This window comes from Hoplias malabaricus, chromosome 18 (assembly GCF_029633855.1).
Source record: "Hoplias malabaricus isolate fHopMal1 chromosome 18, fHopMal1.hap1, whole genome shotgun sequence".
Taxonomy (NCBI): Eukaryota; Metazoa; Chordata; class Actinopteri; order Characiformes; family Erythrinidae; genus Hoplias; species Hoplias malabaricus.
Window position 1 is genome coordinate 18,113,004 of NC_089817.1, and position 26,376 is coordinate 18,139,379.

The following is a 26,376-nucleotide window of genomic DNA, read 5'->3' on the forward strand; positions in this document are numbered from 1 at the left end:
CTACATTTACTTCTCATAAGTTTGTGAACGTCTTTTCTTCTGATGTTTCTTTTTAAAGGATGGCATTGTTGTTTGAAGCCACATTTTTATTCATTTATTTAATTTTTGAATTGCTTCTTATAAGTCATGAAATCAAAGTGAGCGACACTTCCTATTAATGCGCCCTCACACTGCATATCATGTTCTCAAGTGAACAGAACTCCCCGAGTATGTGTCTGCAGCCCAATTAATGGACGTAGTAAGTAGGCGGGGTTACTGTATATCATTTCTTGCATCAGCCAATCATATAACAGCCTTGGGCTTAGTGAGTAACAGGCAGCCCTCAGTGGAGGGGGGTGTCAAGTATTGGATCGTTCTCAGCGCTGCAGTGACTCTGACATGGTTTTGTTGTGTATAAGTTGTGCTGGTACGAGTGGATCAGACACACCAGTGCTGTTGGAGTTTTTAAAGTCCTGAGTCTCACTACTGGACTGAGAAAAGTCCCCCAACCAAAAATATCCAGCCAACAGTGTCTTGTTTCCGATAATGAAGGACTAGTGCACGACCACTACAAACTTTGCAGAGAGGAATGAGGTGAGCTACCGTCTCTGACTTTACATCTACAAGGTAGGAGGTTCCAACACATTGGATATTATTCAAATATTTCTTGAAAATCTTATAAATATTGTGTGCGGAAACTCATTTCTGATCCTTCATCTAAAAAAAAAAAAATCATTGCGGCGTCCAGCAGCGCGCCCCTCCCTTCATTTAAGAGGACTGTCGCAAGCCAATTTGGACTGCACTTGCGCAGAACGCCATGCTAGTGTACACTTTGCTGATAGCTCCGATAGGCTCCTGATAGGCCCTGTTTGGTTGAACACGTCCCACATAGTTATTCGAATTGTATTGTTTACACAGAAGACTACGCAACACGGATATCATCAGTAAATAAACACGCGTTGCAGGTGTTCCAGCGGTTTAAAACTGTAAAGTACAGCGAGGAAAGGCTAACTCATGTTTATGTGTGACCACATAAGGTACTCATTCTTGAAGATAAAGCTCTTATTTGTTTTGGAAAACAGTCTCTGCACGGACCCTTGTCGCTACCCGATTTGAACGGCGCATACGCTGAACTTCACGCATAGCCGCAAAGACGACGTCGTATTCGGAAACGGTTGGGAAACACCTTTATTAGTTCTGTGAATGGAGAGTCACTCTCGAATGACCCTCTCGTAGCGTTGCCACTAACATCGTGCTACAGGAAATATATACAGGTAGTAGTAACATCAGCTGCGTACAGACAACAGTCGTTTTCTCCTCAAACACACTGTTCCACCTTTAAAGACGTGGACCGTCTGAATTTAAAGGAAACATAAACTGCCCAGATAGCAAGAAGTGAGCAGTAATGGCAAAGATCGTGGCCCACTAGCGGCTGCCGTCAGCGGTTCACTGGCGTTTTGCTCGTCGTTTTCTGGACGATCCACTAGTATTTAATCAGAGTTTCAGGAAAAAAGGACGCTTTTACAAACGATCCATCGGACCACTCAGATTACTGTCCCGTGTACAGGATATAACAAATTTGTAATCTCCTCAAACAGATTTTAAATTCAGAGACTTTTATTCTGGAAAACAATCTAATACAAATATTACCAACAACTATGAGAGATATAATAATGAGTATGCCTGATATAAAATGATTATGCTAAAAATGTTGACACTCCTGGATAAAAATTATTTATTAATCTTATTTCTAAAGGATAACAAAAGAACCTAATGAAGGAAAAAAAACGTAAATTGGACTATGAATGGCATTTTGTCTAAAATTCTGTTTAATCGCTAGTGGTTCGCCCAGAAAACTCTGTGCAAAACACTAGTGGACCTTCAACTTTGCCCTCAGTGGCCCAATAGTGGTCCACCATCTCCTTGGTATCAGGGAACCACCAGGGATACCATAGCAAACACCAGCAGTCACCTGGAAAACTCTCCCAACCGCCTAGAAATATATTAGAAATAAATAGAAATAGAAATAAATTACATATAATGACATGTGCCTGTAAAGGGAACATCGTTCTAAGCTCAGCATAGAGTGGTGTGTTTGAGCGGAAAAAAATGACATGTGGATAATAGTTCATTGAAAAAAAAATAATAACTAGAGCCGCTAGTGGCTATCTGCAGGCTCAAGCACTAACTGGCTTAATATGGCAGTCAAGACAACTCCTGTAGTATGAATTGACATTTGTGGCTATGGCAAAATTGTTAGACATTGAGCCAAGTAGGTATGTGCAGTGTCAGATTATTTGTAATAGGTGATTGTGTTTGTGACGTGTGTTCTACAGTCTCTGAGGTGTGTTGGTTTCTGTATGATGTCAGAGGGCCTTTGTGTGATGTATGAAATGTGTGAGCAGTTTTAAAATCGGACTTAGAGTGTGGCACCAGGTGTCTTCAATTTTACATTTACATTTATGCATTTGGCAGACGCTTTTATCCAAAGCGACTTACAAAAGAGGATCTAACATTCAAACTACAGCACAATTTATACAAAATACCTTACATTGAGTGCAATATGCCAGGAAGTAATAAGTGCATTAAAGAAAGACTTTCAGTGCAAAAGATACTCTCGGAAGAGTTGGGTTTTCAATGATTTCTTGAATGCGGAGAGGGTTTCTGTTGCTCTGATAGTGCTTGGAAGCTCGTTCCACCAGTGTGGTACCAGAGATGAGAATAGCCTCGACTGACCTGTACGGGGGGGTTGGCCGTGTTAGTTGGCGCTCCTTTGAGGAACGGAGAGGGCATTCTTTTTGAATCTTTTCACAATATTCTAATTTTCTGAGATACTGAATTTGGGGATTTCATTAGTTGTCAGTTATAATCATGAAATCGATAGAAACAAAACACCTGAAATATGTCTGTGTGTAATGAATGAGAATAATATACAAGTTTCACTTTTTGAATGGAATTACTGAAATAAATCAACTGTTTCATGATTATTCCAATTTTATGACCAGCCCCTGTATATATTATCTGGATGTCCCTTACTCTGCTTGAGTTTTAGCACAAATAGTTTTATACAGATGCACCCATGTAGACTGTTTGACATGTTGCAGTTAAAATTCAGCAACATTGGTCTTAAAAGTAGAAGTACCAACAATAGAAAGCACCAATAGTTGACCAAGTTTCATTTCTTTACAGCTTATTATTTTAGTCTGTGTACTTCATTTTATGGAGTACAATAAAATGTAATGCAGTGGAGTAAGTCTGTGCAGTGTCAGATTGTTTGTGATGCATGTCTGACAGTCTGTGAGGTGCATCAGTTTCTGTGTGATGTCTGTACTGTCAGAGGGTCTGTGTGTAATATTAGTAATGTGTAAGCTGTGCTCTTAAAATTGGACAGGATACTATAGAGTAGTTATATATAATTATAAAATATTTAAATGCAGGTGGGCATTTTCAGAGTGCAGCTCTTGCCTTTTAAAATGTCAGACATTTAAAGGGACACTGTACTCTGTGAGAAACAAGTGTAAACATCAGAAACTCAGTACATCAGAATAAAACAAACAATAACAAAGGGTATTTCCAGATTGGTGAGGGTAAATGGCCACTTGAAGAAGTATAGGAGACTTTATCATTTTTAATTATGATAAATATTCATATTCATATGATATGATGATTGACCTGTGCAGGTGAAAAGGATCTTAACCTCCATATAGCTCAACAAAATATTTAGTTTTGTAGTTCTATCTGGTGTTGAAAGAATTTACTACTGTCGCATAGTGTTGCTAAGCAGTTACAGTCTTTCATGTTAGAAATGCACATACAGAACTATTTAAGGGAGTACTACTCTATGGATATTTTCCTAACATGGACATATGTGGTATCAGCCGAATCCTAAAGACCTGAATAATTATCAATAAAATGTTGAACTTTCATCACTATGTGGCTTAACATAAAAACAGAGATCCAGCATGAATTCTACAAGTCACAAAAGTCTCAAACAACTGGCGATTGAGAAAATACAACATTTGCTATTACAAAGTTGTGAGGCCCTCTGCAGAGTATACAGAGAAGTAAACTGCATGTCGATACGCTTAATTTTTGCTTAATATACACTTAATATATCAATTTTTATATATAGCGCCCCTTAGTGGACATCATTAAGAACTTTTTTATGCACTTTGGAAGTGCCACCAAGGACATACCATTCAAATCCCATGATAACTGGACCTTGTTAAGGTTGTCAAACAGCTGCTGATATTTTATAGGCCGATGACGAATCGAATTGTCCTTAATTTTCCACTTATAGCCTTGCCCAGAGTAGCAGCATGCCAAACGGCGGTCTGATCTGCCTTGCGGACGCTGAGATATAATGAATATAAAATGAATATTGACTCCTCCTTTGACATGCTACCTCAGAATCATATCTGGAAGTAGAATATGAAATATGAAAATGTTTTAAATTGGTAAGTAAAACATACAATAAGCCGAAGAGGTTCATTTCCATATGGTGGCCATATTGAATCGAAATTTCAACCTTTTTTTTTTGATAATTATTAACCATCAGACTCCTGCGAACATTTTGCCAATGCTCACCAAGCTCAAGAGAATTGGACAAAAATCCCTGGACTAGTTTGCAAATGTAGGTTTTGCAAATTAGCGCAAAATTAAAGTGGGTGGAACAAAATTTTGACTAATTCGTTTTTGGTTTGTCAGGACACAAGGAATCAGGAAAAAAAAAATTGTCTCTACGCCTCATAGTTTAGGACCTAAACGTGTTTCGCTTTGCTATAGCGCCACCATTAGGCCAATCAGTGTCATTTTTATTGTCCTCCAAGATGCACACAAACTACATCTACCCTCCAAGTGGGGAGTCTGTATGACCTACGGTCAATGACTTTTACAGGAGAAAAATAATAATAAAAACTGTAACAAAAACAATAGATAATAAATAAGATGCATACGGTTTTAGATTATTGTACGAGTCCATGAGCCGTAACACGTTCCACGCGCTTGAGTTCAAACACTTTTGTGATCTTTAATTGCAGAGGTGGAGAGTAACGAATTACATGAACCCCTGCCCATATTTAAGGAACCACGTCAACAAGTGCAAGAAAGGCGACATCTTTATAATACAGCGTGAGAAAAGCAGTAATAAAAACCCAACATCAAACATGCGCATTTTGAGCATGTACAAGTATGTTAAATAATATTTATACAGTTGCATTGGTAGTTAAAAATAAATGTTCCTATTTTTGGTAAGAGGTTCAAACTACCACAAATACATCAGTGTTTGTTGGTTGGTATTGAACTGTTACCTCTATTGGCCTTTGTGTAACAACTCGACTTAATTTTATTTATCTCCCAAACTTTAGTATTGTGTGGGTGTGTATTAACATACTTCACTGAACCTAGTGCACATTTCTCTATTCTCTGTATTTAAAAGCACCTGCTGCCTGCTGCTATGACAATTTCCCTCAAGGGATTATTTATATGAATAGACGTAATTCATCTATTTAATAATCATGTTCATATCTTCAGGCCATTCCATGAGCAGTTTATTTAATTTGTAAAATTATTCAATTAATTAAAACCAACTGATTTGAAATTTATATCCCCTTAGATCCACCCCCCCCCCCAACACACACACTGTTAAAAAAGTAACTTTTACTCTAAGTAAATTTCAAATGCACTACTTTTTACTTAAGTACATTTTTATACCAGTAATTTTACTTGTACTTGAGTAAAATTTCATCAAAGTGATAGTTATTTGAGTAGAATATTATAGCAAAATATTTTAGAACCTCTGATTAATTGTATCCTGTGAAACTACATGCCCTCTTCTGAATAAACGGGCTCTTGCGCCGATTCAGGGTTTAAATACTAATCACAATCTGGTCCTGATGTGGCAGAGGACTGAGTATTTATTTCTGAAATCTGTACCATGACTTCAGCAATACACTGCATTCCTCAATTACACTGTGGTTGTGTCTGCCCCATTATATGTGCAGCAAATTATTTCTCATTATTATTTCTCAGAATTATTCAGAGATTATTCACGGAATTATTCTGACGTTATTTTCAGACTTTATTCTTGATATCTTTTTTTTTTCTTTTCAATGCCATGGCCCTAAAACTCAGTTGTAAATATACTCATTTACAGACTGGGGCATTATAAATTCATTAGAACTGTTTCGAGCACATAGGCAGACAGGAGAGCTAGTGAGGAAGCATCTTCCGAATTTTATAAAACTTTTCCTTTAAGTAATTATTGGCTCCACTCATTAAGTTGCCATGTATTCCCTGCATCTCAGCCACATAATTAAATAGAAGTAAATGAACGTTCCTGATAAACTACTTCAGTAAAGTTCAGATTGCAGCTCAAACAATTTTTAAATACTGATTAAATTCTCGAACGTCAGTAGCTATCATCAGAGGATCTTAAGTTTGAGTACTGTTCTTCTCTTTTTACGTCCAATATTGTGGTTTTAAAACAAAATGTCAAATTTGGTACAGATGTTGTCATTGACAAAACATAATGAAATTAAGCAAATAAATAACAATGGCTAAAATATAACTGAATGAAATGTACATTATTAATTCACAGCTATATTTGAGTGGAAGTGAAAGTACTTGAATAACTTCAATTTGAATAAGCCACAGAATATTTACTGACACAGTACTAGTCTTGTTTCATTGAGTTGGTTGACCATATATTCATAAGTTTCACTATTTTTGTTTAAGTTAAATGAATGTGACCATCAGTCCACAAAGTCCAGTTTTTGTGTCTCTAAAAATATATTAATTTAGTGTGACATATAAAACAACACACTTCCATTATTTTACAAGACTTTATTTGCTTCAGTGTGACACTCTGCCATACTCAGGCACACAAAATTGATTTCCATAACGCCAGGTAATATTTATTAATCATGGCGGATATTAGTGATGTAATTTGTGTAAATACAAGTGAAACTGGTCTAGCAATGTGTGTGGAAGTACACAAAACTTGGTTTGGTTCTGTTTTGGTATATGTTAAATGAGCAGAAGCAGTTGGGGTGAGTCCTTAAAGCTGTGTCACTCAGTTCAGGAGCAAATGCAGGCTATATATTTGCAGATAAAAATGTCCAATTTATATCTTCTCTGATCAGAGCCGAGATGGTTGCTCCTTTTGTGTCACTGTATATAGTACATAGCACTCATACAATCATCTTCCATTTTCCAACGTCCCAGAGGATTTAATCAATCAAACAAACAAAAAAAAAAATAGTTTGTGGTACTGTTCTAAATACATGTAAATACTGGAGTAAACGGTAATGTGATGGTTGTATTGCATTTTGAACAATTCTCTGTCTCACTGTGAGAGTACACATAGCATAGATGGATGTACTAAATCTGACCATAGGGCACCACCCAACATTTACCTGCAAATTTACGGTTACTGGTTTTATGGAACTAAAATCATAATGACCAGTAAAATCAGCCAATTTTAGGTAAATCTACTGGAGGATTGAGCATATATAATAGTGCTTTATTGCCATCAGTAACTGTAATTTCTTAACTGTAACAGTAATTTCTTAAACTCAAATAATAAGCAAAAGGTTTTTAAAAAGAATGCAGTGCTTTGTCTTTACTACATCTTATAGCATTTTATTCAAGTTTAAGCTTGGGATCCATTTTACACATTAATAAATAAACCATTACACCTTAATATTGGCTGATTTTATAGGTTACGTGATATATTGTTCTGGCATTTTTTTTTTATTGTCCCTGCTACAATTCTTTGAGGTTTCATCTCAATCCTGAATTTCAGTCTGAAACATTCTAATGTACAGTGAAATCTCTGTGCGTTGCATTATCATATGAATCTCTCAGAAACAACCCATGACACACTGTAATCTGCTGATATCTCAGAAAGCAGTTTTTCCCAGGAAAATGAAGAAATCTTTCCAACAATATCATTGCCTTTGTGCTTATGTTAAATACACTTACGTACAGCTAATCTCTGATGTATGCAATTGCTGTTCTCTAAGTTAAAGAAATATATTGTCAATATCAAAATAATTAAAATCATATTATTTACACTGATTACAAAAAAAAGAAAGAAAAAAAACGGTCCCCAATTTTGCGTGAGTTTGCTCTGTGCGCCAAATAGCACCTTCAGCTGCAGTTGAGTAGGAAGGAGAGCAAAGTGCTGAGAGGGGATTTTACCACATACAATGAGGGAACATTATTGCAAGGGGGATCACAGAGGTTTTCACGCTGCTGACACAAGAGGCTCTCGGTTGTGAGGACTACACGTTCAGATCCTATCCTCGGCACAAAAGGTAGAAGTGGGATGCAGTTGCTTCAAGCAAGCACTAATTGATAATGACTAGCTAATCAATAATCAACTAACTGCCAATTAGCTGCTCCATCCGCAAAACTGGACCCAGAGACAGATGAAAACAAAGTGGAGTAGCTATAGGAATGGTTCCATCAACTGAAACACTTAGTTTGAACATAAATAATACAAAATATTTATAAATAAATAGGAAAACTATTACAATGTAGTGAAATAATTCAAAGGATTCCCCCAGTCCTGACAAACATATGTTCATGTTTTGCAGGTGGGAGACGACACCCACAGCTTTGCCCTTCAATTACAGAACAGCTTCAGTCCTGTCCTTCCACTCTGCTGCATTCTGAATCCTCATAAACCCTTCTTTTTCTCCATCCGGGTCCCTTTCCCTCCAGCTCTAGAATGTGGGAGTTGGGGGAGGGGACAGTCTGAGCGGAGCGGGCAGAAAAGTCTTCAGACTCAGGCGTGGAGGTAGCTGGGGCTGGGGAGAGTGCGGGGCAGCAGCCTGGGCCAAGTAAGGAACAGTTGAAGATCAGAGCAGAGGCTGGGGGCCAGGAGCAGGGCAGGGAGGCTACAGGATGGCTGGGTAATCAGTGGTGCCATGCTCACATTCTGGTGGCGTCTTCATCAGAAAATCTGCCTCGCCTTATTAAAAGTGGTGGTCTGAAGAAAAGAAAGAGAGCACAGTATAAGACTTAATTTGAACGTGGTGAGATGTAACCATCTTATGAATTTATCAAAAATAATTGAAATATGTCAGTTATTTAAGCTAAATACAAAATGTTTGGTTTCTTTGGTATCAGCCTCAGTTCAAAACAGAAAAAGAACTTATGTGGCATATGTTTAGCTGTATGTATGTAAGTCATACCCCAACTATTAGTTTCACATACAAAACAAAAGTGGCTAATTTTTGTCACCAAACATCTCTTCACTGAAAGCACATTTGAAATAAACAGAACTGCCTCTTTAAATACCAGTTTAGCATACATACGACATTTCTGATGATGGACATTCAAAAAAATCAGTTAAGCTTTACTTTAGGCCACATTCAGCAGACAGAAAAAGGGAAGGAAATTTAGGCTTTGAAATTGGCACTAACTTCGCAGCACAAATACACAGCAACATCATGAAGTGTCATGATGTCTTTACAGACTTTGAAAAATGGAATGGAATAGAAAATTTAACAAATCAGCTACATTCATGCAACTAAAAAAAACATAACAACTGTGATTCAAATAATGACCTAACAGACGAGTTTTTACCTTATCCAGTACATGCCAGGATGCTGGTAAAAGTCCAATGACCCTGATCTCTGGATGCAGAAGTCTTGGTCGAGCTGAATGGAGAGAAACCCGTGTAACTCAATGGAAAGTCAACAAATGTTTGTCAACAGTTTAGGGGTTGGGTTTTATATCTCTGCCTTAATTTAGTTACGGTATATATTACTGTATGTATAATAGAGGAAAACCTACGTTAAAAACCCCCATCTAATCAGCTACTCAAAAGAATTTTAGTATTATTATTATTATTTTACACTCTGGTCAAGTATAATGTTGCCTTGAACACGCATGAAATGCTGTCAGACAAAAATGCTGCATCTCCAAAACAGAGGCAAAACAGAATGAAAATCATTTGTTAAATTAGAAAAGAAATAAATGAAAAAAGATTATATTTCAAGCAATTTCTAACTTTTAATTTCAGTCTGCTCAGCCTTCTGCAAAGTGTAAATAACAGCTGGTATTTTCAAACTATCAATACAAGATGTTGTTTGGCAGCAAAATTATTTTGCTGTTGTCCGGTTCTAATCCAACTAATCACCATTTGAGTCCAACTTTATTCAGACAGGTCTGACACAAAGTAGGGTTCACTGCACTAATGCAGCTAAATCTGTAAATCCATATGTCAGCTGGTACATCAGCCTGCTCTTTAACACTAAAGTTCACCAATCTAGAGTCTAAGTTAGGCATTTATCAAAGGCTGTATATCTTTCTATAGGATGCTAATTTTTTGTAACCCATGTTAGACAAACTGATCTGGCAGCAGATCACAGCTTACCGTGATGACATCCAGTCCAGGCGTGGTGCAGCTGGGCTTGGGGCCAGTGTTAAAGTGCTTCTTGATCTTTCCTGCCACGGACAGCTGGTGCTCATTCTCTGATAGGCCATCATTCTGCAGGCAGAGACAACGCAGCACGGAACACTTCAAAATCAGGTTCCATATTTAGAAAATGTTCTTCTGAAAATTTTATTTTTTGTCCTACTATTGCTCAGTTCTACATTATGTAATTAAAATATTCTAAAGAGTTTACTAGTTGACTAGTATAATTAATTTATGGTCCAACAAATCTGCAGGGCAGTTGGTTATGTAATCATTTTTTCTGTCCTCAAATTTTCCTGTCCTACAGAAATTTCAATTCAAGTCTATTCTTGAAGAGAATATATCCACGTGAATACTCACAGTGACCCAGGGGTGTTCCAGCACCTGCAGAGCTGTGTATCTCTGGTCCACTTCCACCTGCAGCATTGATGTGATCAGCTCCTGCAAGGGCACAAAAATAACAGAAAAAAAATTAGTGTTGACCCAAATGACTTGGAAACTGTTTGCTTGATGCTTCATTTGCACCTCCATTATCTTATAACCACTGTCCTCAAACAAAAATGCAAAATAGCAATATATGGCCCAATTGTTTTTCACCTCATCCATTTTTTTCTGAAATGAAGGGATTTAATAGGTAGTTTGTTCCCATTTGCTTTCGTAACAGTTGCAATTACTCTGATTTTAGACTAGATGTTGGAACAAGTCCATGTGTATCTAACATAAGCATAATTACTTGACATTGTTCTGCAGCACAAATGCCACCTTAACTTATCATTGTATCTCCAAGGAATGGAGTTCCACTGCACCACTGCCACTTATACAGTGCAGTTTAAGGTAGCTGAATTCACTATTTTAAGGAGCCTCTACATATATTTGTACAGATATTGTTTAATACCTGACTAACTAGATAATGCAGGTTTCAGACATGATCTAAAAATGTTTTATGTCAGTATTTGAGGTTTTGTTTTAATATATTGCCTATAAATAAGTGTATGAAAGCAAACGAGTGAACGACTTATTTCTTTATGACACATTTTCACTCACTTTGGCTGAATCTGACACGTTGTCCCAATAGGGTAGAGGGAATTCTAACTGGCCGAGCAGAATCTGGTCAAACAGGGCCTCTTGGTCCTCCGTGCTACTGTTAGAAATAATAAGTTACAATAAGAAAAGAAAAAACAAAGAAACAGTACAAAAATAATCAAATGAGCTAGGGTTCATAAAAGTAGTTCCTTCAGTAACCACATGGGGGCGCTGCTGGCCCAGTTCTCTTATATAAATAATGTATATAGCACTTCCTACACTGGCTAGCAGACTTCACATCATAATCCCAGTGTTTGCATAAGACGTGAAATAGTGTGGCCCCCCAAATCTACTGACACACTTCCTAATATGATCTAAAGATACCAGGAATACCTACTGTTCTGTTGCATAATGAATATTAAGTTTTAATTATATGCATAAATGAATGTGGATCTTTTCATATGAGCAGTACTTTGACTCCTGCTGCAAATCATTTCTGGGGTCCACAAGGCTGGCACCACCAGTGCAAATCTTTGTTTTGTATTTTTTTCTGATTTAATGAATTTCTTAGTATTTAGTATGTCCTTTCTATCAACCTGGAAATAAATCAGAGGGGCTAAGTAAAAGCTTCTGATGAGTGGATGGGGATAAAAAAAATAATTAAACAATGATATTTTCATACAAATACCGTAATATGATTTTACTGGGCTTCCAAAATTACAAAATTCTAAACCATTTGGTCATTTCCAGGTTTAATGGGAAATAAATAAGTGGGAATGTCAGTCATTTGTACCCACTATGTTAAATGGCTTGACTCAGTTTGGAAAAATGACATTGTGTATAAAATTTTGAAAAAAATTTGAACATTGCCTATAAACATACCCTCGGAATGGTGGGAAGCCACAGAGTAGGATGTATGTGATGACTCCAGCTGCCCAGATATCAACCTTAAGGCCATAACTAGAACAAGATAAAGAGTGAGGATTAGCCTTCATTACAATATGCGGTTCTTTCAGTAACTGAACACATAAAATATAAAAAACATGTTAAGTTTTGACTGAGGTTCCAATTTGAATGAGTTCTCACCCAGTCTCTGCAATGATTTCAGGTGCTACATATGTGGGTGTTCCACAGACAGTGTACAGTGGCCCATCCACCACTGTCGCCAAGCCAAAGTCTCCCAACTTTAGAGACTTGCTTCCATCCTGGTGCTCATATACCTTAGAGGATGAAGGACAAATCTGTAGTTTAGTGCACAGATCTTATGAGAACAAAAAAGACTATAGACTTACTTGCATAATATGTGCAATACAAGGCCTTCAGCACTCCATACCACTTTCCTAACGCTAAAACAGAACGATCTCCTACTGACACACACTTCCCACTCCTACTCTGGACAGCCTCCTCTATTCTGCTTCGTTACATAATATCTGAGGTAATGGATGGCATTTTTAAAGAGCCTCGTATCGAGTGTCGGAAGGTAGCTTTTGAAAAAGCATGCTTCGAGCGACACAAGTGATTATCTTCAGCTCACACAAGGGAAGAATGAGAGTGGGGAAAGCCTGCCTCTACAGAGTTCCACTGGCTCACTGCCATGCAGCAGTGCACTGAGGCACTGATATAGTTTGACTGGCAGAAAAAGGGAAGAGAAGCAGAAAAATATGGATGTGTGAAAACCCGTATGCCACGACTCCTCCAATATGCGGGACCAGTCAAAAGTTTGGATCTTTTGTTGCCATACAAACAAAAACTGAAGGACAGCTGCTGTGCTCAAATGATGTAGCAAATTAAAACTTGACAAAAATGGAGATGCATGTTTTTCATTGTACAGTGATGAGGAAAAATATATATTTATTTATTTTTCAAATGTTCCAATATACCTGATTTAAAGACCATTTTTATATACTTTGATATATTTAGATTTTATATACATATAATATTGAAATTTGAAATATTATTCTCACAGTGGAAGGGGCCTGGAGTATACAAAAGATCTAGATATAATACAAACTTTAGAAACAATTATACAATCATTTCAACATAATTCTAGGCTTAGGTAATAAAAGCCTGCTAAATATCTTGTCAGTCATGTTACTCATTAGAGCATAATGTGGTGGCGTAGAGGCGTTTTTGTGAATAATGTTCCATCATGAGCACACTTAAGTAATGGCTTCTCTCTTAATCATCTTGGGAGGCAGACTGGTGCTGAGGAGAGGGTACACACAGTTCACACACTGATGCTGTGTTACAGTGACGTGTGGCTGGAGAGATTTAGCCTCTGAGCTCGGTACAGTATGGCAACTGTCAGTGGATGAGTCATGTCTCACTTCCTCCTCTGAGAAAAGTGATATCACACATCCAAACAGGGCCAGAGAGAGGCAGGCTGGTAACAAGTGAGTCAAAGAGTCAGCTCACTCACTTACACTCTCTCTCTATCTCTTTCACTCTCTCTCTTTCCCTCTCCCTCCCTCCATCACTGTCTGTCTGTCTCCCTTTCCTTTCACTCAGCACCAGCCCACAAGCTCAGCAGGGAGGCACCTATGTGGAGACATGGCTGCTACTGAGCTATGAGGTGGTTTTCATGCTGTTATGAAATCACATAATGGATCATGCAATAGTATGTAGTTCATATCCTGATTAAGTACTGTAATCCTTTAATGGAATCAACACTGCCCACAAATGTGCGTGTATATAATTGTATTAAAATAATGATATATACACACACACACACATTTGCATAGACAAGCCAAAGGATGGAAGAGTGAGCTTAACCTATCATCCATAAAGGTCCAAAGAATGAATAAATGATGAAATGAAGGAACAAGTTTTGAGGAGAAATGAAGGTTCTTACCAAAAGATTCTCTGGCTTAATGTCTCTGTGGACGATGTTAAGGCTGTGTAGATATTTAATGGCATTGGCCAGGTTGTAGAGCATTCCACTGGCATCCCTCTCTGTGTATCTTGTTGCAGAGGTAATAGCATCAAAGAGATCGCCCCCCTGTGGACATAAGAGGCACACAAATGTAATATACGTAAACCTGTCCATGAACAGCTTATAGAGAACTGTAAACACATGTGCAAGAAAGTCATTAGTTTGTACTTCACATCAGCTTTCTAGAAATTGTGCTGATGATAAATCATGTGAGCAGAATATATACAGTGGCCTGGTTTGCCTGTTGTGTGGAAGGGTTCAAAATCCCCTCACTGAGGCAGCTAACTAGAGCAGCTGCTTAATATAGAGCTCAGCTGGTCCGAGTTAGCTACTGTATACATTCATCCAAGGAGCTCCAAGCTCACAGCTAAACTCTCCGGCAGCTATTAATGTTACAGGACATTATTTGGCATGAATTCAATCTGGCTTTCATTTTCTATCAGTGGTTCAATTACAAGAGCATGCTAACATAAGCCTTGCCAGGGGTATAATGAGAAAATAGCTGTGTTGCACACCTTGACTAGCTCCATGACCAGGTAGAGCTCACTGTATGTGTCCATCTCTTCAATCAGCAAGACAATGTTAGGGTGCTTCACTCTCCGCAGGATGGCCACCTCGTTCTGGATCATTTGCTCCTGGATGCGAATGCACAGAGAAGATAAGTTTTCTATCAATGCCTGATTTTGAAGAAGCCTTGAGATGCAATATAAATAATCCAAACTTTTTTATCGCAGAAACCTTATCTGTAAATAAATAATTAGCCTGCAAAAATCCCCAGTGTTCTACCCACCTTCCCTCTGCACTTGCCCTTGTTGATAATCTTGAGGGCATACGCTCGACCAGTGGAACGTTCCACACACTCATGCACTACTGCAAAGTTGCCATCACCGATCATGCGGCCCACCCTGTAGCGGTCTGAAATGGAGGCTGGAACTGAAGGTGCTGCACTCTCTTCCACCTGTTCAGCTTTATCAAAGAGAGAAAAATAACACTTATTTTTAAGTACCCTTCATGGCAGACGAAAGATGAGATTACAATATCAACAGCATCACATTGTGAAAAGAAATAATACTAAATAAAAGCAGTAATTTTCAGAAAGGACTCAAAAGGACTCTTTTGAAAGAACGTGAAGAATATTTGCAGGGTCAAAGCTTATTTTTTATTTTTATTTATTTATTTTTTATGACTTCAGCATAACCTAAAGGGTTTTTATCCTGCATAATATGCAAGCGGCTCATTCTTTGTGTAAGTAGAATACTGTTTACTGTAATCAGTCAGGTGTGGATGCAGGGTCATCCTGCTTCTTACCTTCACTAACAGGAACTTCACCTTCTTCCAGGCTGCACACCTTGGTGGAGGCCAGTGAGGCAGAAGAGCCATTCTGTTCTGAGCCCTGAGACAAACAGATCAGCCAAGTATTTACTCACAAATCACTTTGCTCACTGGTGACAGACATGGATACATGACGGGAGCGATGAAATGACGATTATGTCATGAACATCATTTTGGCATTTTAATCTCTGCGATTTACTGGCTCTCTTCTGAGGTTGGGGTGTCCTTAGTCAACCTATTGGCACTTATCTAATAAATGCCAGCTGGTCACCCTCACACCCACAGCACATCAGCTATTCTCCCCTTTAAATCCTAGATACATCACTAAGGCTAAGGCAAAACCCCTTGGCCTGCTCAGGGCTGGTTGCCATGACAGCAGTTAAGGGAGCGACGGAGAGTGTGAGAGAGGAAGGGCCAACTGAGTCGCAAACGGGCTTTTTCCTCTGTTTCGTCTGCTCGAGGCAGTGGGACCCTTTCAGGTCATCCTGAGAGTAATTAGAACTCGATGTTCTGCGCTGGATTCATCTGACCACTGAAAGAACCAAAGGGCTGGAATTAGACAGTACTCATGGATGGAAGTGACCTGGTTGAGACCTAAACGTACAAGTACACATGTAGAGAATGCTCAACTGAACATGTGAAACCGACACTGAGGCTAATGGCAAGGAAGAACTGCAAATCAAGACTGTTTTCAACTAAACCTTCTTCGTCTGCTATGTTTGTATATGCTCATTTGGGTGTGGCTTCACAATCATAGCTTGAGAATGGGGGGAAAAAAACAAGGAGTGAAATTACTGGATATATGTGGGTATGTGTGCAAATCCATGTCAGTCGCTCTTAATATTGCATTCACTTCCATTTCATTCACATCCAGAGCCGTAGTGATGGCAACAACTCTGTTGCTATGGAAACTGCTGTCCTCTCTATGTGTGCGGCGGAGCTAGTAATATTTTTCCTGTGTGAGACAAGGTGCAGCATAAGGCAAGACCATACAAAGCAATTTCCTGTTTCCTGCTCAAATGTGAAACAACCTCTCCGGTGTCCAAATACGATGATTTCCTGTGTGACCACAGTCCAATTGTAAGCCGGATCTAGGCATTATGAAAGAAGCCAGTGAAGTTATTCCAGAGTCATACTTCTGTTTGCTTACAGCAGGGTCAACAATACGGTTCTTATTGAACCTGTAATAATAAATCTGCAGCATTTCAAGCAGTGCTAAACAATACAGTTCATCAGAGAAAAAGGGAGTTCCCATATTAATTAGTTGGAGACAAGCTGTGCTTCTGCTGCTCCAGTACTCTCTCTCAAAATAACTTTAAGGATACAACAGTCGAAGGGGCAAAAGCTCTTAAGAATTTATTTATTATAAACAGGGGGAATCATGTCCCCCCCCCCCCATCTATAATCCAACTACTGCTTAGAGTCTACCTCACCAAAGTAAAATCCAGACTTGGCTTTTGCTTAGGACTTGACATTGTTGAAGTCAGTGCCTGATCCACTGATTAATTTCCAAATGATTGCCTGAACAAATAAGGCATCTGGCATCTCAAAATCTCTTTGAAACACTAATCTGTCTCTACATGATCCTTGTGTTAAGACCTAATAGTCTGCTTATAACGGTACTGTGGCACAAATCTGTTTTTGGTTAAGACAAAGACGAGCTAGCTACAATAACATTCTAATAAGTGGTTTCCCTTGGCACTCAGGGAGAAGAACGTGGAGAGCAGCACAAGCAGCATGAGCCCAACAGTGACCCAGATTAGTGTTCTGTAAGTAGAAAGAAAAAAAAAAAACTGGTCCAACTAAAAACAACCAAAGCACATATACAATGTGAATAAAGTGGAACAAAATAAATATACATACATTATATTTAATATATCCAACATGTCTAAATAAATACATTACACTTATTTTCACTAAAAAAAAAAGATTAAAAATATCAAATGACAGAATCTATTCAGGACTAAGAGAACTGAGATCCTGTTTTAGGTGTATGAATGCAAGATGTGGTAAAAGAGGACACAATGAAGATGTCTGCACTAACGTACAGACAAGAAGTGACTAGCATAAAACTTATAACAAAAAAGAAACAAAGTTAGATCAAATTCTAAAAGTCAAACACGAATAAAGGCGAGAGAAGGAGGAGAAAAAGAAGCCAATGCAGACTGCGATGAAAGTAAGGAGACATTTTAACTTGCATACATTCCATGCAGTGTGTTGTTGCTAATGGTAACTGACTCCCAAATCCATAAATACATACATGCAAATCTATTTACATATGACAGATGATACAGAATGATGACAAATATTCACATGTATTAAAAAAACTCACATACAAATGTTTGAAATGAAAATTGACAAATTTGAATTGTAAAATTCACATACTAAGAAACGAATGACAAGCAAACAGAACACATTCACAGACAGATGAACACAAATGTGAAAATGAGAAGAGCATGCAACTCAACAGACAGCATGATTTACAAAAGTGGCTATGGTTTGATTGATGGGATGATGTAAAGACCCCCTGAAGTCATCTTGCCATTCTATAGTTGGCATCATGCTTATATTAGGAACTTAAGGTGTGAGCTTGTATTTCAGCCATTGTTTTTTAATGCTGCTATAAGAAGTGCCATTTCGGAGAATGTCACAAACAGCTACTACACGTTAGACAAGTTTATATCCAATCACAACGTCAAATAGCACTCTCCCGTCTCTGTGGCATTCCCCATCTACCCCTACAGAAACTCCCATTCCAGGGCATGAATCAAACAACATCAGGTAGCATCATTTCTGTCAAGCTGTTTATGACAAGGCATCACTGCAAACTGAAACAGTACCTGACATTACAAACAGATCATGCACAATGAAGGTCTAACAAAATGTATCGCTCATATTAATGCACAAACATAGCTGCCCCATATTCCAAGTGAATAGAGCAGAGGGGTTTAGAGAGAAAGATATGAGGGAAGGTGCCCTAAGGATACAGAAGCTATAGAAACATACAGAAAAAGCATATAACCGTCTTAAGCTGTTGTTCTTGTGTAATCCTGAAAAGTATGTCATGCTATGTACATTGATGGAAGCAATGCCCAGCTTGGCTATATCTGCACTGGCGCTATAAGAGTGATCTCCCATGCATAAAAGATAATGGTGTGTTTAAAACATTCAGTGCTCAAGCTAAATTGAATGTTGGTTCAGAAAGCAGAAATAACACAACAGGCAAATTCACTAAACTAAACATTGGATATGCACAGAAAGGCAGTATATCTGCATTAATTATCTGTAAAGGAGAGGAAAATGTAAATAAATCCTATTAGATGCGGTGTGGAGAGTGATGAACACATTTTACAACAATCTCACAAATTAAACTAATTAAGGACTCTCTAAACAGCTATTAGAGGGGAAAAGAGACTATAAATCTCAGAGACTACAGCAATGTGTTCCTAATGCCAACCTTAGCAAGCTTAAGTCACTGTCTGACTCTAAATGAAGACAAAGAAGAAACCAGGAACATTCAGTGCCAGAGCCCCACTCTAAAATCACATTTATGTAAGAGTGCTTTCCGCCTTCCTTTTCCCCATTCACAGAAAAAAGGCAGATTTTTTTTTTGTTCAGAGCGTGACCCACTTATGTGGCAGATGGTTGTGAAGACATCATGATTCCTCCTTGCACAGAACTGATCATCAGTCTGCCCCAAATTCTCCTCCGGAGAGAGGCAGCAAGTGGTAAGAAGAGCAAAGCAATCCTCCCAGATCAAAGCAAAGCAAGATCATTCTGCTTCGAGCACTCTTTCAGCGATCACAGAAATGGCGGTGAAATGTGGGGAGAATATGAAACACTTCAGTGACAAACTGAAGGGGGGTAAACTCTGCAGTGTTTATATCATTGAGGGAACCCACTGATTGGCTAAGTTTGGCTCTTTTAGGATAATCTGATTTCTGGCTCATTTATACAGCAACAATAAAAGCACAACTTTTACATCCAAGATATTGTCACCGTCTCTTCCTTAACTTTCAATGGAAGTTCATTTAAGAGTATTTTCTTATTATTTAAGTAATTTTTGAGCATTTCTATTGGTTAATTCATCCTTAAAATTCCACACGATGTAAAGGACTGCTGTGGTGTTTAAATTATGTAGTTGATTAAAAATTGACAAAACAAAACAAAAAAACATAAGAGAGAGATACTTAATTTTCTTTGGACAGGGATGATATTCACCAAAATATTATAGCTATTTATAAAATATCTAAAATTAAGGTGCTAAAAAACCGAGTATCTTTTGATCTGTAAACGTTTACATATATCTTTCTTCAAGGGCAGTTCTTCTATTGAATCTTTCAAAAGAGAATATACCATTATCAAAGAACTGAAGGGGCATTTTGGACATTGTGTTGGACCAGCACCGCCCACACTTTTGTCTTATCATAAGCTTGCTGCAGCATGTGAAACTCATTCCAGGTCAGAGATGCCATCTATTCTGCCTGGAGCAGGCAGTCTCCAGTTAATCTATCCTAGTTCAATACCAGCACGCGACTCAACTGGCAAGCTTCATACCACCACCACACTCCACTACATAGCCAAGGCTGAACTGCCTGAGAGTAAAATTTGCTCTAGCCAGGCATGAGTTCCCAGTGGGAAATCTACACACAGTGATTACAGACTTTCAGCACTGCGGTTGTGGTAATGGAAGTAGAACAGAGAGGGAAATAATGGGAAAGGGAAAGAGCGAAAGAGAGAGAGAGAGTCAGTCAGTAAGGGGCAATCGGCTCACACCAATTAAAGAGTTGGTGAGAAGTCTTGTTTGTCCATAGACAAACCCTCCCGTTTTGCGCTCTGTTAGGAACAGCACGATAAGGAACAATTTGATGTGGTCACACACATCATTAGCCCTGCTCCCATAAATATATAAACACTCATAGCTTCTAAAACTAGAAAAGTGGCTAGCAGTATAACTCCTGCTGAGTTGCATGCTTGTTCATCAGCCTGTTTTAAAGCTTTAACACTAACAACACCATCATCATTAGAAAAATACTAAAGGCAGAGGTCATTCTCCATGGACAGATCTGTTGGGTTTTTGGCTCTGATGGCCAAACGAGCGAGAGAGAGCATGTGACAGCGTCCAAGACAGTGGCACCAATCCCACATGCTAGGGATTGTGGAACTGTTGTGGGTCTTCCTCATTGCTAGCTCCTCTCAGAATGAATGTGTGAGGGCTGGGGGAGGTTTATGCTGTGTTTTCAGTGCTTGCCTTGTCCTTTTCCTGGAGAATACAGAAGGAGTGTGTTACTGACGTATGGAATGAGGAAGCGGTCTCCAAAACAAGCACTGGAGAGATGAACATAAATAGGGGGTCTAGAACATCTAGCATAGAGCATGTATTGTGTGTTTTTTAGTACTGAAGATCTCTGGAAATGTAAATCACATTATAATTAACAATAATTTTTTTATGTGCATCGAGACATCATGCAACATTGCTCTTTTTGGGTGCTTGAAGATTTTAAATATTTATTTTGTCCTAGCAATGAAATGCAATACTATTGGTGCTTTTCCACTGCATGGGATCGGCTTGACTCAACTCACTTTTAGCTGGTCGCTTTTTCACGAGCACAAGCTACCCTGCAAAATGGAGCGGGTGACGTCATAAAAACACATGGGAACCTAACAGGATCAATGGACTTTAAAAATCACAACAAGGGGGTAAATTTTGGCGCTGTTTACTCATTGTGTGCTCTCCTGTTGTTTCTAGTTTTGTTTTTTGGATTGAACACGGCTCCGTGCCCCAGTTCTCACAGACCAGTTTGTCTTTCGCAGAAGATTTTTGTCAGCCACCAACCCAAGGAGGGTTTGAACCTCTTCAAAACACCTCAGCGTAATAAATATTACAACCTGCCGTTGAGAGTCGGTTAAAAACTAACATGTAAGCTGGTGTAACCTCAGAGATCATTCTAGCAGCTAGTGTGTGTTGGAGCTCTGCATTTTGTGGTGATTGACAGCACTCTGCAGGATTTACATGTCACGATTTAGGTTCGGTTGGAACCATAAGGGAGCAGGGGCTTTATAAAAATGTATAAATAAAATAAATTAAAAAAAAGCTAGTGAAAAAGCAAAAGAATCAAACTGAGCTGAGTCAAGTCGTGTAGGTTCCATGCAGTGGAAAAGCGCCATATGACATTCCTGTTTAACAGCTGAAGTCACTTTAAATATCTGTATTATGTAAAAGAGTACATTTTTCAAATAAATGTAAAAAACAAAACAAAAAATCTTAAAAATAAATATATCTTATAAGTATGTGCTTATATTTACAACTGTTAGACACTGCTGGTATTCTGGAAATATTAAAGTCTTTCACAATATTGGTAGCAGCTCTAGCTGCAAGAAGCTGCGGATTCTCAGCTTGATATGAGAACAAGGCCTAGGTGCACCTTCTTAGGCTGCTGACTGAGGTTAAGAACAAAAAGAAGCTGTGCAAACATGACAAAGGCTAACCTCAAGAGACAGACTAATCTTTATATATTCCCAGATGTCTGCTGATTCTGCACCATACTTGCGCAAGATTTTTTAGAAGTTTTATTTTTGTTATTTGTGCCTAATTTTTATTTTTTTTTTAACTGAAACATGACAGAAATATCCTTGACTCGGTTCAGTTATACAGTCCACTAGACATTCAATGCTGAACCTACCATGTTTTGCACTGCACATAGGGTGCACTACCTGTCCAAGTATATCAACAGAATTTCTACAGGGGTCTTACCTTGCGCTTCATAAGGCTCCCTGGACTGGGAGGAGAGGGGCTGGGTGACTTCATTGAGTGGGGCGTTGACAGCTGGCTGGCTGGAGTCCCATTGACTAGAAGAAAATGAGGAAAAACAGGTGGTTTACAACATAGCTCATGAAAGAAAATTAAAGGATGAACCTAAAGAAAAAACATTCAACATCCACTGTAATTTCATTAACAACATGCTATCTGTGCATGCAGTTATGTTTTCCACATCCATTGCAGTTTGCACTTCATAGCCTAGGACTAAGCCAATTGTCAGTGAAGATGGCTTCATATGTGCGAGGTGTAGGAAGAGTAGGAGGACAAGGAGGCGTCGCCCACACAGCTACAGTTTCTTCCCACACACACGCACAAATCCTAATCCAAATCTGTGCCTGCCATTCCCTATTGACATAAACAGGTCCTGGACTACACAGCAGTCTAAGAAAACACTCCCCCACTCTTCATACCACACACAGCCTACATGTTTGTTGAAGTAATACTCCACTCAAAAGCACCTCCAAATTTCAGCCTTCTATACAAAAAAAAAAAAAAAAAAAACACACTCAAGGCTCCTCTTGCCTAATACCTCATTCCTCCAATGCAATGTCTTAGGAGAGCTTGTTTGAGAAGGAAAATATAAATAATTGTAATGTAAAGAGAGACAACAAAGAAGTGTATCCGCCAAATTACCTTTACATTATTAAACTCATGATCAATAATACCAAACATGTTTGAAAACATCAAATTATGAATAGTTTCTAAACTGATCAAGGAGCTCAATAGTAATGTAGTGTGAACAAAAGGCAGAAAACTAAAGACAACAAAGGTGCTGTTTAAAGTGGCAGCAAACTGAACAGGAAATGTGTCGAGAAGACAACACTGAAATTTGACGTGAAAGACGAGTCAAACCTTAACCAGAAATCTAGCTACATAAGATCTCATTCATTTCTTCGCAGCCAAGAGTCAGTCACAGCCAGCAATTGGTTTCAAACGTCAATGATCTCAAATAAACACCGCAGACAATAATTCAGCGCTGAAAACTGTAGAGCTCGGAGTGAACTTAACGCTGAGAGAAAGTGTCCTTGTAATGGCTCATAAATGTTTCTCCGCCGAGGGGTCCTACCTTCGTATTGTAGCATGCTGAGGACACAGTGCTTATTCCGAGAGCGCTCAGAGAACTGGAGGCGAACTGACGCTCCAGCGACCGGAGAAGTGAATGAAAAGGACGGAGACGAGCGGAGAGGCGCGCGCGCGCGCCCGTGGGCGGCCGATAGGCTGACGGATCGCTGACGTAGCCAGTGACGCGCAACAGCGTGGTAGGAGGTGAGCGCGCCGGAGAAAAATAAACGTAGCAGGTAGTGACGGTATCGATTCAGTGCCTCGAACCGACTCTTTAGAACACTGAAACGACAAATTCAACGATTCATAAGCATTTAAGACCCCCTCCAGTGAACATCAAGTTTTTTTTTTTACTTTGTTAACAAGTGTGTTGTTGTTTATATGCTAGAAGGCGTATATTGGTGAAATAGGTAGTCAACGCCATGACCGAGTATAAGCTTTGAAACTGTGCCATAAAGACAGTTTGAAAACGGGCAGAATTAGAAAAACAGCGTTTCTTACATCATAAACGTAAGAAAAAAAATCCCCTCAACTTGCAGGGTTGGGGTAAGCTGGTCTAACAGCAGAGGGCTGAGTGTGGCAAGCCGTTTTAACATTAAATTGTGTGACTGGATTTACACTACATTCATTCATTATCTGTAACCGCTTCTCCAGTTCAGGGTCGCGGGGGTCCAGAGCCTACCTGGAATCATTGGGCGCAAGGCGGGAATACACCCCGGAGAGGGCAACACACACACACATTCACTCACACCTACGGACACTTTTGAGTCGCCAATCCACCTACCAACGTGTGTTTTTGGACTGTGGGAGGAAACTGGAGCACCCGGAGGAGAGAGAACGGGGAGAACACACCAAACTCCTCACAGACAGTCACCCGGAGCGGGAATCGAACCCACAACCTCCAGGCCCCTGGAGCTGCGTGACTGCGACACTACCTGCTGCGTGACACTACATTTTGACTAGGTGAAATAACAATTTGAGATACATTTAATTACCTTTTGACTAGTGTAAATGACGACATATTTACCACTGTTAAATGGAAGCTCCAATTCAAGATATCTGAAATTAATTATTGACTATTTTAAACTTACATTTCAGATATCTACAATTAAATTATGACTGGTCAAAAATAAATTCAAGATATCTTGCCTTTTGTTCTGACTAGTCATAATTCCCTCCTTATTAAAGATATCTTAAATATATTTTAAGATATCTATAACTAAATTGTAGATATCTGATATTAAATTCTAGATGTATTGAATGAAAGTAACGACTAGTCAAAAATAAGTTAAATATATCCAAAATTGTATTTTTGAGTAGTCTAAATTCCTTTTAAGATATCTTCAAATAAATTACAGATATCTTGAACTTATTCGCCTTTTGTATATCTGATATCTTAAATGATAATTCTGACTAGTTGCCAGGTCTGCATACTCAGTAAAGTCACTTGTGGGTTGCTTTTTTGAGCGTATTTCTAAAATATAGTTGCCTTTTTTTTGGGTTTGCTCAAAGATAACCACTTTTGGGTATTTTTGACTTAAGTTTAATTCTTTCAGTCTGTTTCCCTAAGTTGCATTTTTTCTGTATGTCCCCCAGTAAATGAATTAAACTTATGAAAATTTCACATTGATAGCGCATTGGCTGGTGTTATTATGATTAATTTTGATGTGTGTGGGGCAATGGCTTAGATTTGCTCTTGATATTGGTGGGGCCTATGAATGTACCCCCAGCCCCCCTCCCCATTTCTTTTTTTTGTTTTGTTTGTTTGTTTGTTTGTTTTTCCCTTTTCTCCGTGATAAAATGACAGATAATTGTAAGAGAAGTCACAATTGGCAGTTTGTTGTGCAGATAATTTCTAAACTATGTTATTCATAGCTACAGGTGCCTGCTGTTATTATGATGGACTCATTTCATTAGCGAACTTGACTTTAAGTGACTTACACACTTCTTTGAAGCTCCTTATGTCCACCTTTTTTGCCTCCATCCTCACTCGCTTTTGACACGTCACCTCCGTCCATGCTAATTCTACACCCTTTGTGTGGGGAAGGGTAGTAATAGTAATTACTAATATTTTTAAGCTACTTTACAGAAAAATAAGCCCAAATCAGTTAAAACAGTGGTTCTCAAACTGTGGTACATGAAGCAGAAAAAGGTGGTACGCCAAATTGTCTCTAAAAATGTACTACTTAATTAAGGAATTTATTCATAATTGAAAATCTAAAGTTTTCTTGTGCAGCAGACAGTGGACTACTGCATGCAATTACTTACTTTAAAATTCAATCAAATTCAAATTTGAGATATCTTAATAAAAAATCCGGATTCATGACTCATCAGAAGACGAATTTGTTGACATCATTAGAGATCTCTAAAAAGACATTTTGACTAATCAAAATATAATTGTTCATTCATTCATTCATTCATTCATTCATTCATTCATTATCTGTATCCTATTCAGGGTCACGGTGGGTCTGGAGCCTACCTGGAATCATTGGTGCAGGGTGTGAACACACTCTGCAGGGGGAACCAGTCCTTCACAGGGCGAAAATATAATTGTAAATATCTTAAATTATTGTTCTTACTTGCCAGCTTGTAAATGCAGACAAACTGTCATTCTGACTAGTATAAATGTAATTGTTACTAGACAAAACTCTGTTGTAGTTATCCAGTATTTAATTAAAGATAGTCAGAGGACAGCTATTTAATGTTAAAATGGCTTTCCATAGCTGAGTGCAGATGGGGAGTGAAGATCCATTCATACAGAATTTAAAGGGTAGAGCAATGTCTAAGCCACTTCTAAAG

At 38.6% G+C, this 26,376-nt stretch overlaps 1 protein-coding gene and 1 long non-coding RNA gene across 6 annotated transcripts in view; one reads left to right on the plus strand and one right to left on the minus strand.

The window, feature by feature from the left end:
* Positions 1 to 327: 327 nt before the first annotated feature.
* Positions 328 to 11,361, plus strand: LOC136674357 (uncharacterized). Its single transcript, XR_010796042.1, has 4 exons — positions 328 to 573; positions 8,580 to 9,020; positions 10,335 to 10,522; positions 10,716 to 11,361. It is a non-coding gene; the product is annotated as an uncharacterized lncRNA (long non-coding RNA).
* The window catches only part of dclk1a (doublecortin-like kinase 1a), a 90,823-nt gene continuing 73,283 nt past the window's right edge, over positions 8,837 to 26,376 (minus strand). For 2 of the 5 annotated variants that reach the window (XM_066650338.1, XM_066650340.1), the window contains 12 exons: positions 22,450 to 22,544; positions 15,672 to 15,756; positions 15,154 to 15,329; positions 14,879 to 14,998; positions 14,283 to 14,429; positions 12,518 to 12,651; positions 12,314 to 12,391; positions 11,453 to 11,549; positions 10,769 to 10,849; positions 10,367 to 10,480; positions 9,574 to 9,647; positions 8,837 to 8,974 (listed from right to left, as the gene is read on the minus strand). In XM_066650338.1, coding sequence (XP_066506435.1) covers positions 8,917 to 8,974; positions 9,574 to 9,647; positions 10,367 to 10,480; positions 10,769 to 10,849; positions 11,453 to 11,549; positions 12,314 to 12,391; positions 12,518 to 12,651; positions 14,283 to 14,429; positions 14,879 to 14,998; positions 15,154 to 15,329; positions 15,672 to 15,756; positions 22,450 to 22,544 — 1,259 coding nt within the window. In that variant the 3' untranslated portion in view covers positions 8,837 to 8,916. Of the gene's footprint in view, positions 8,975 to 9,573; positions 9,648 to 10,366; positions 10,481 to 10,768; positions 10,850 to 11,452; positions 11,550 to 12,313; positions 12,392 to 12,517; positions 12,652 to 14,282; positions 14,430 to 14,878; positions 14,999 to 15,153; positions 15,330 to 15,671; positions 15,757 to 17,220; positions 20,959 to 22,449; positions 22,545 to 23,581; positions 23,696 to 26,376 lie in introns of those variants that run through there. The other 3 variants (XM_066650341.1, XM_066650339.1, XM_066650342.1) reach the window with 3 other exon arrangements.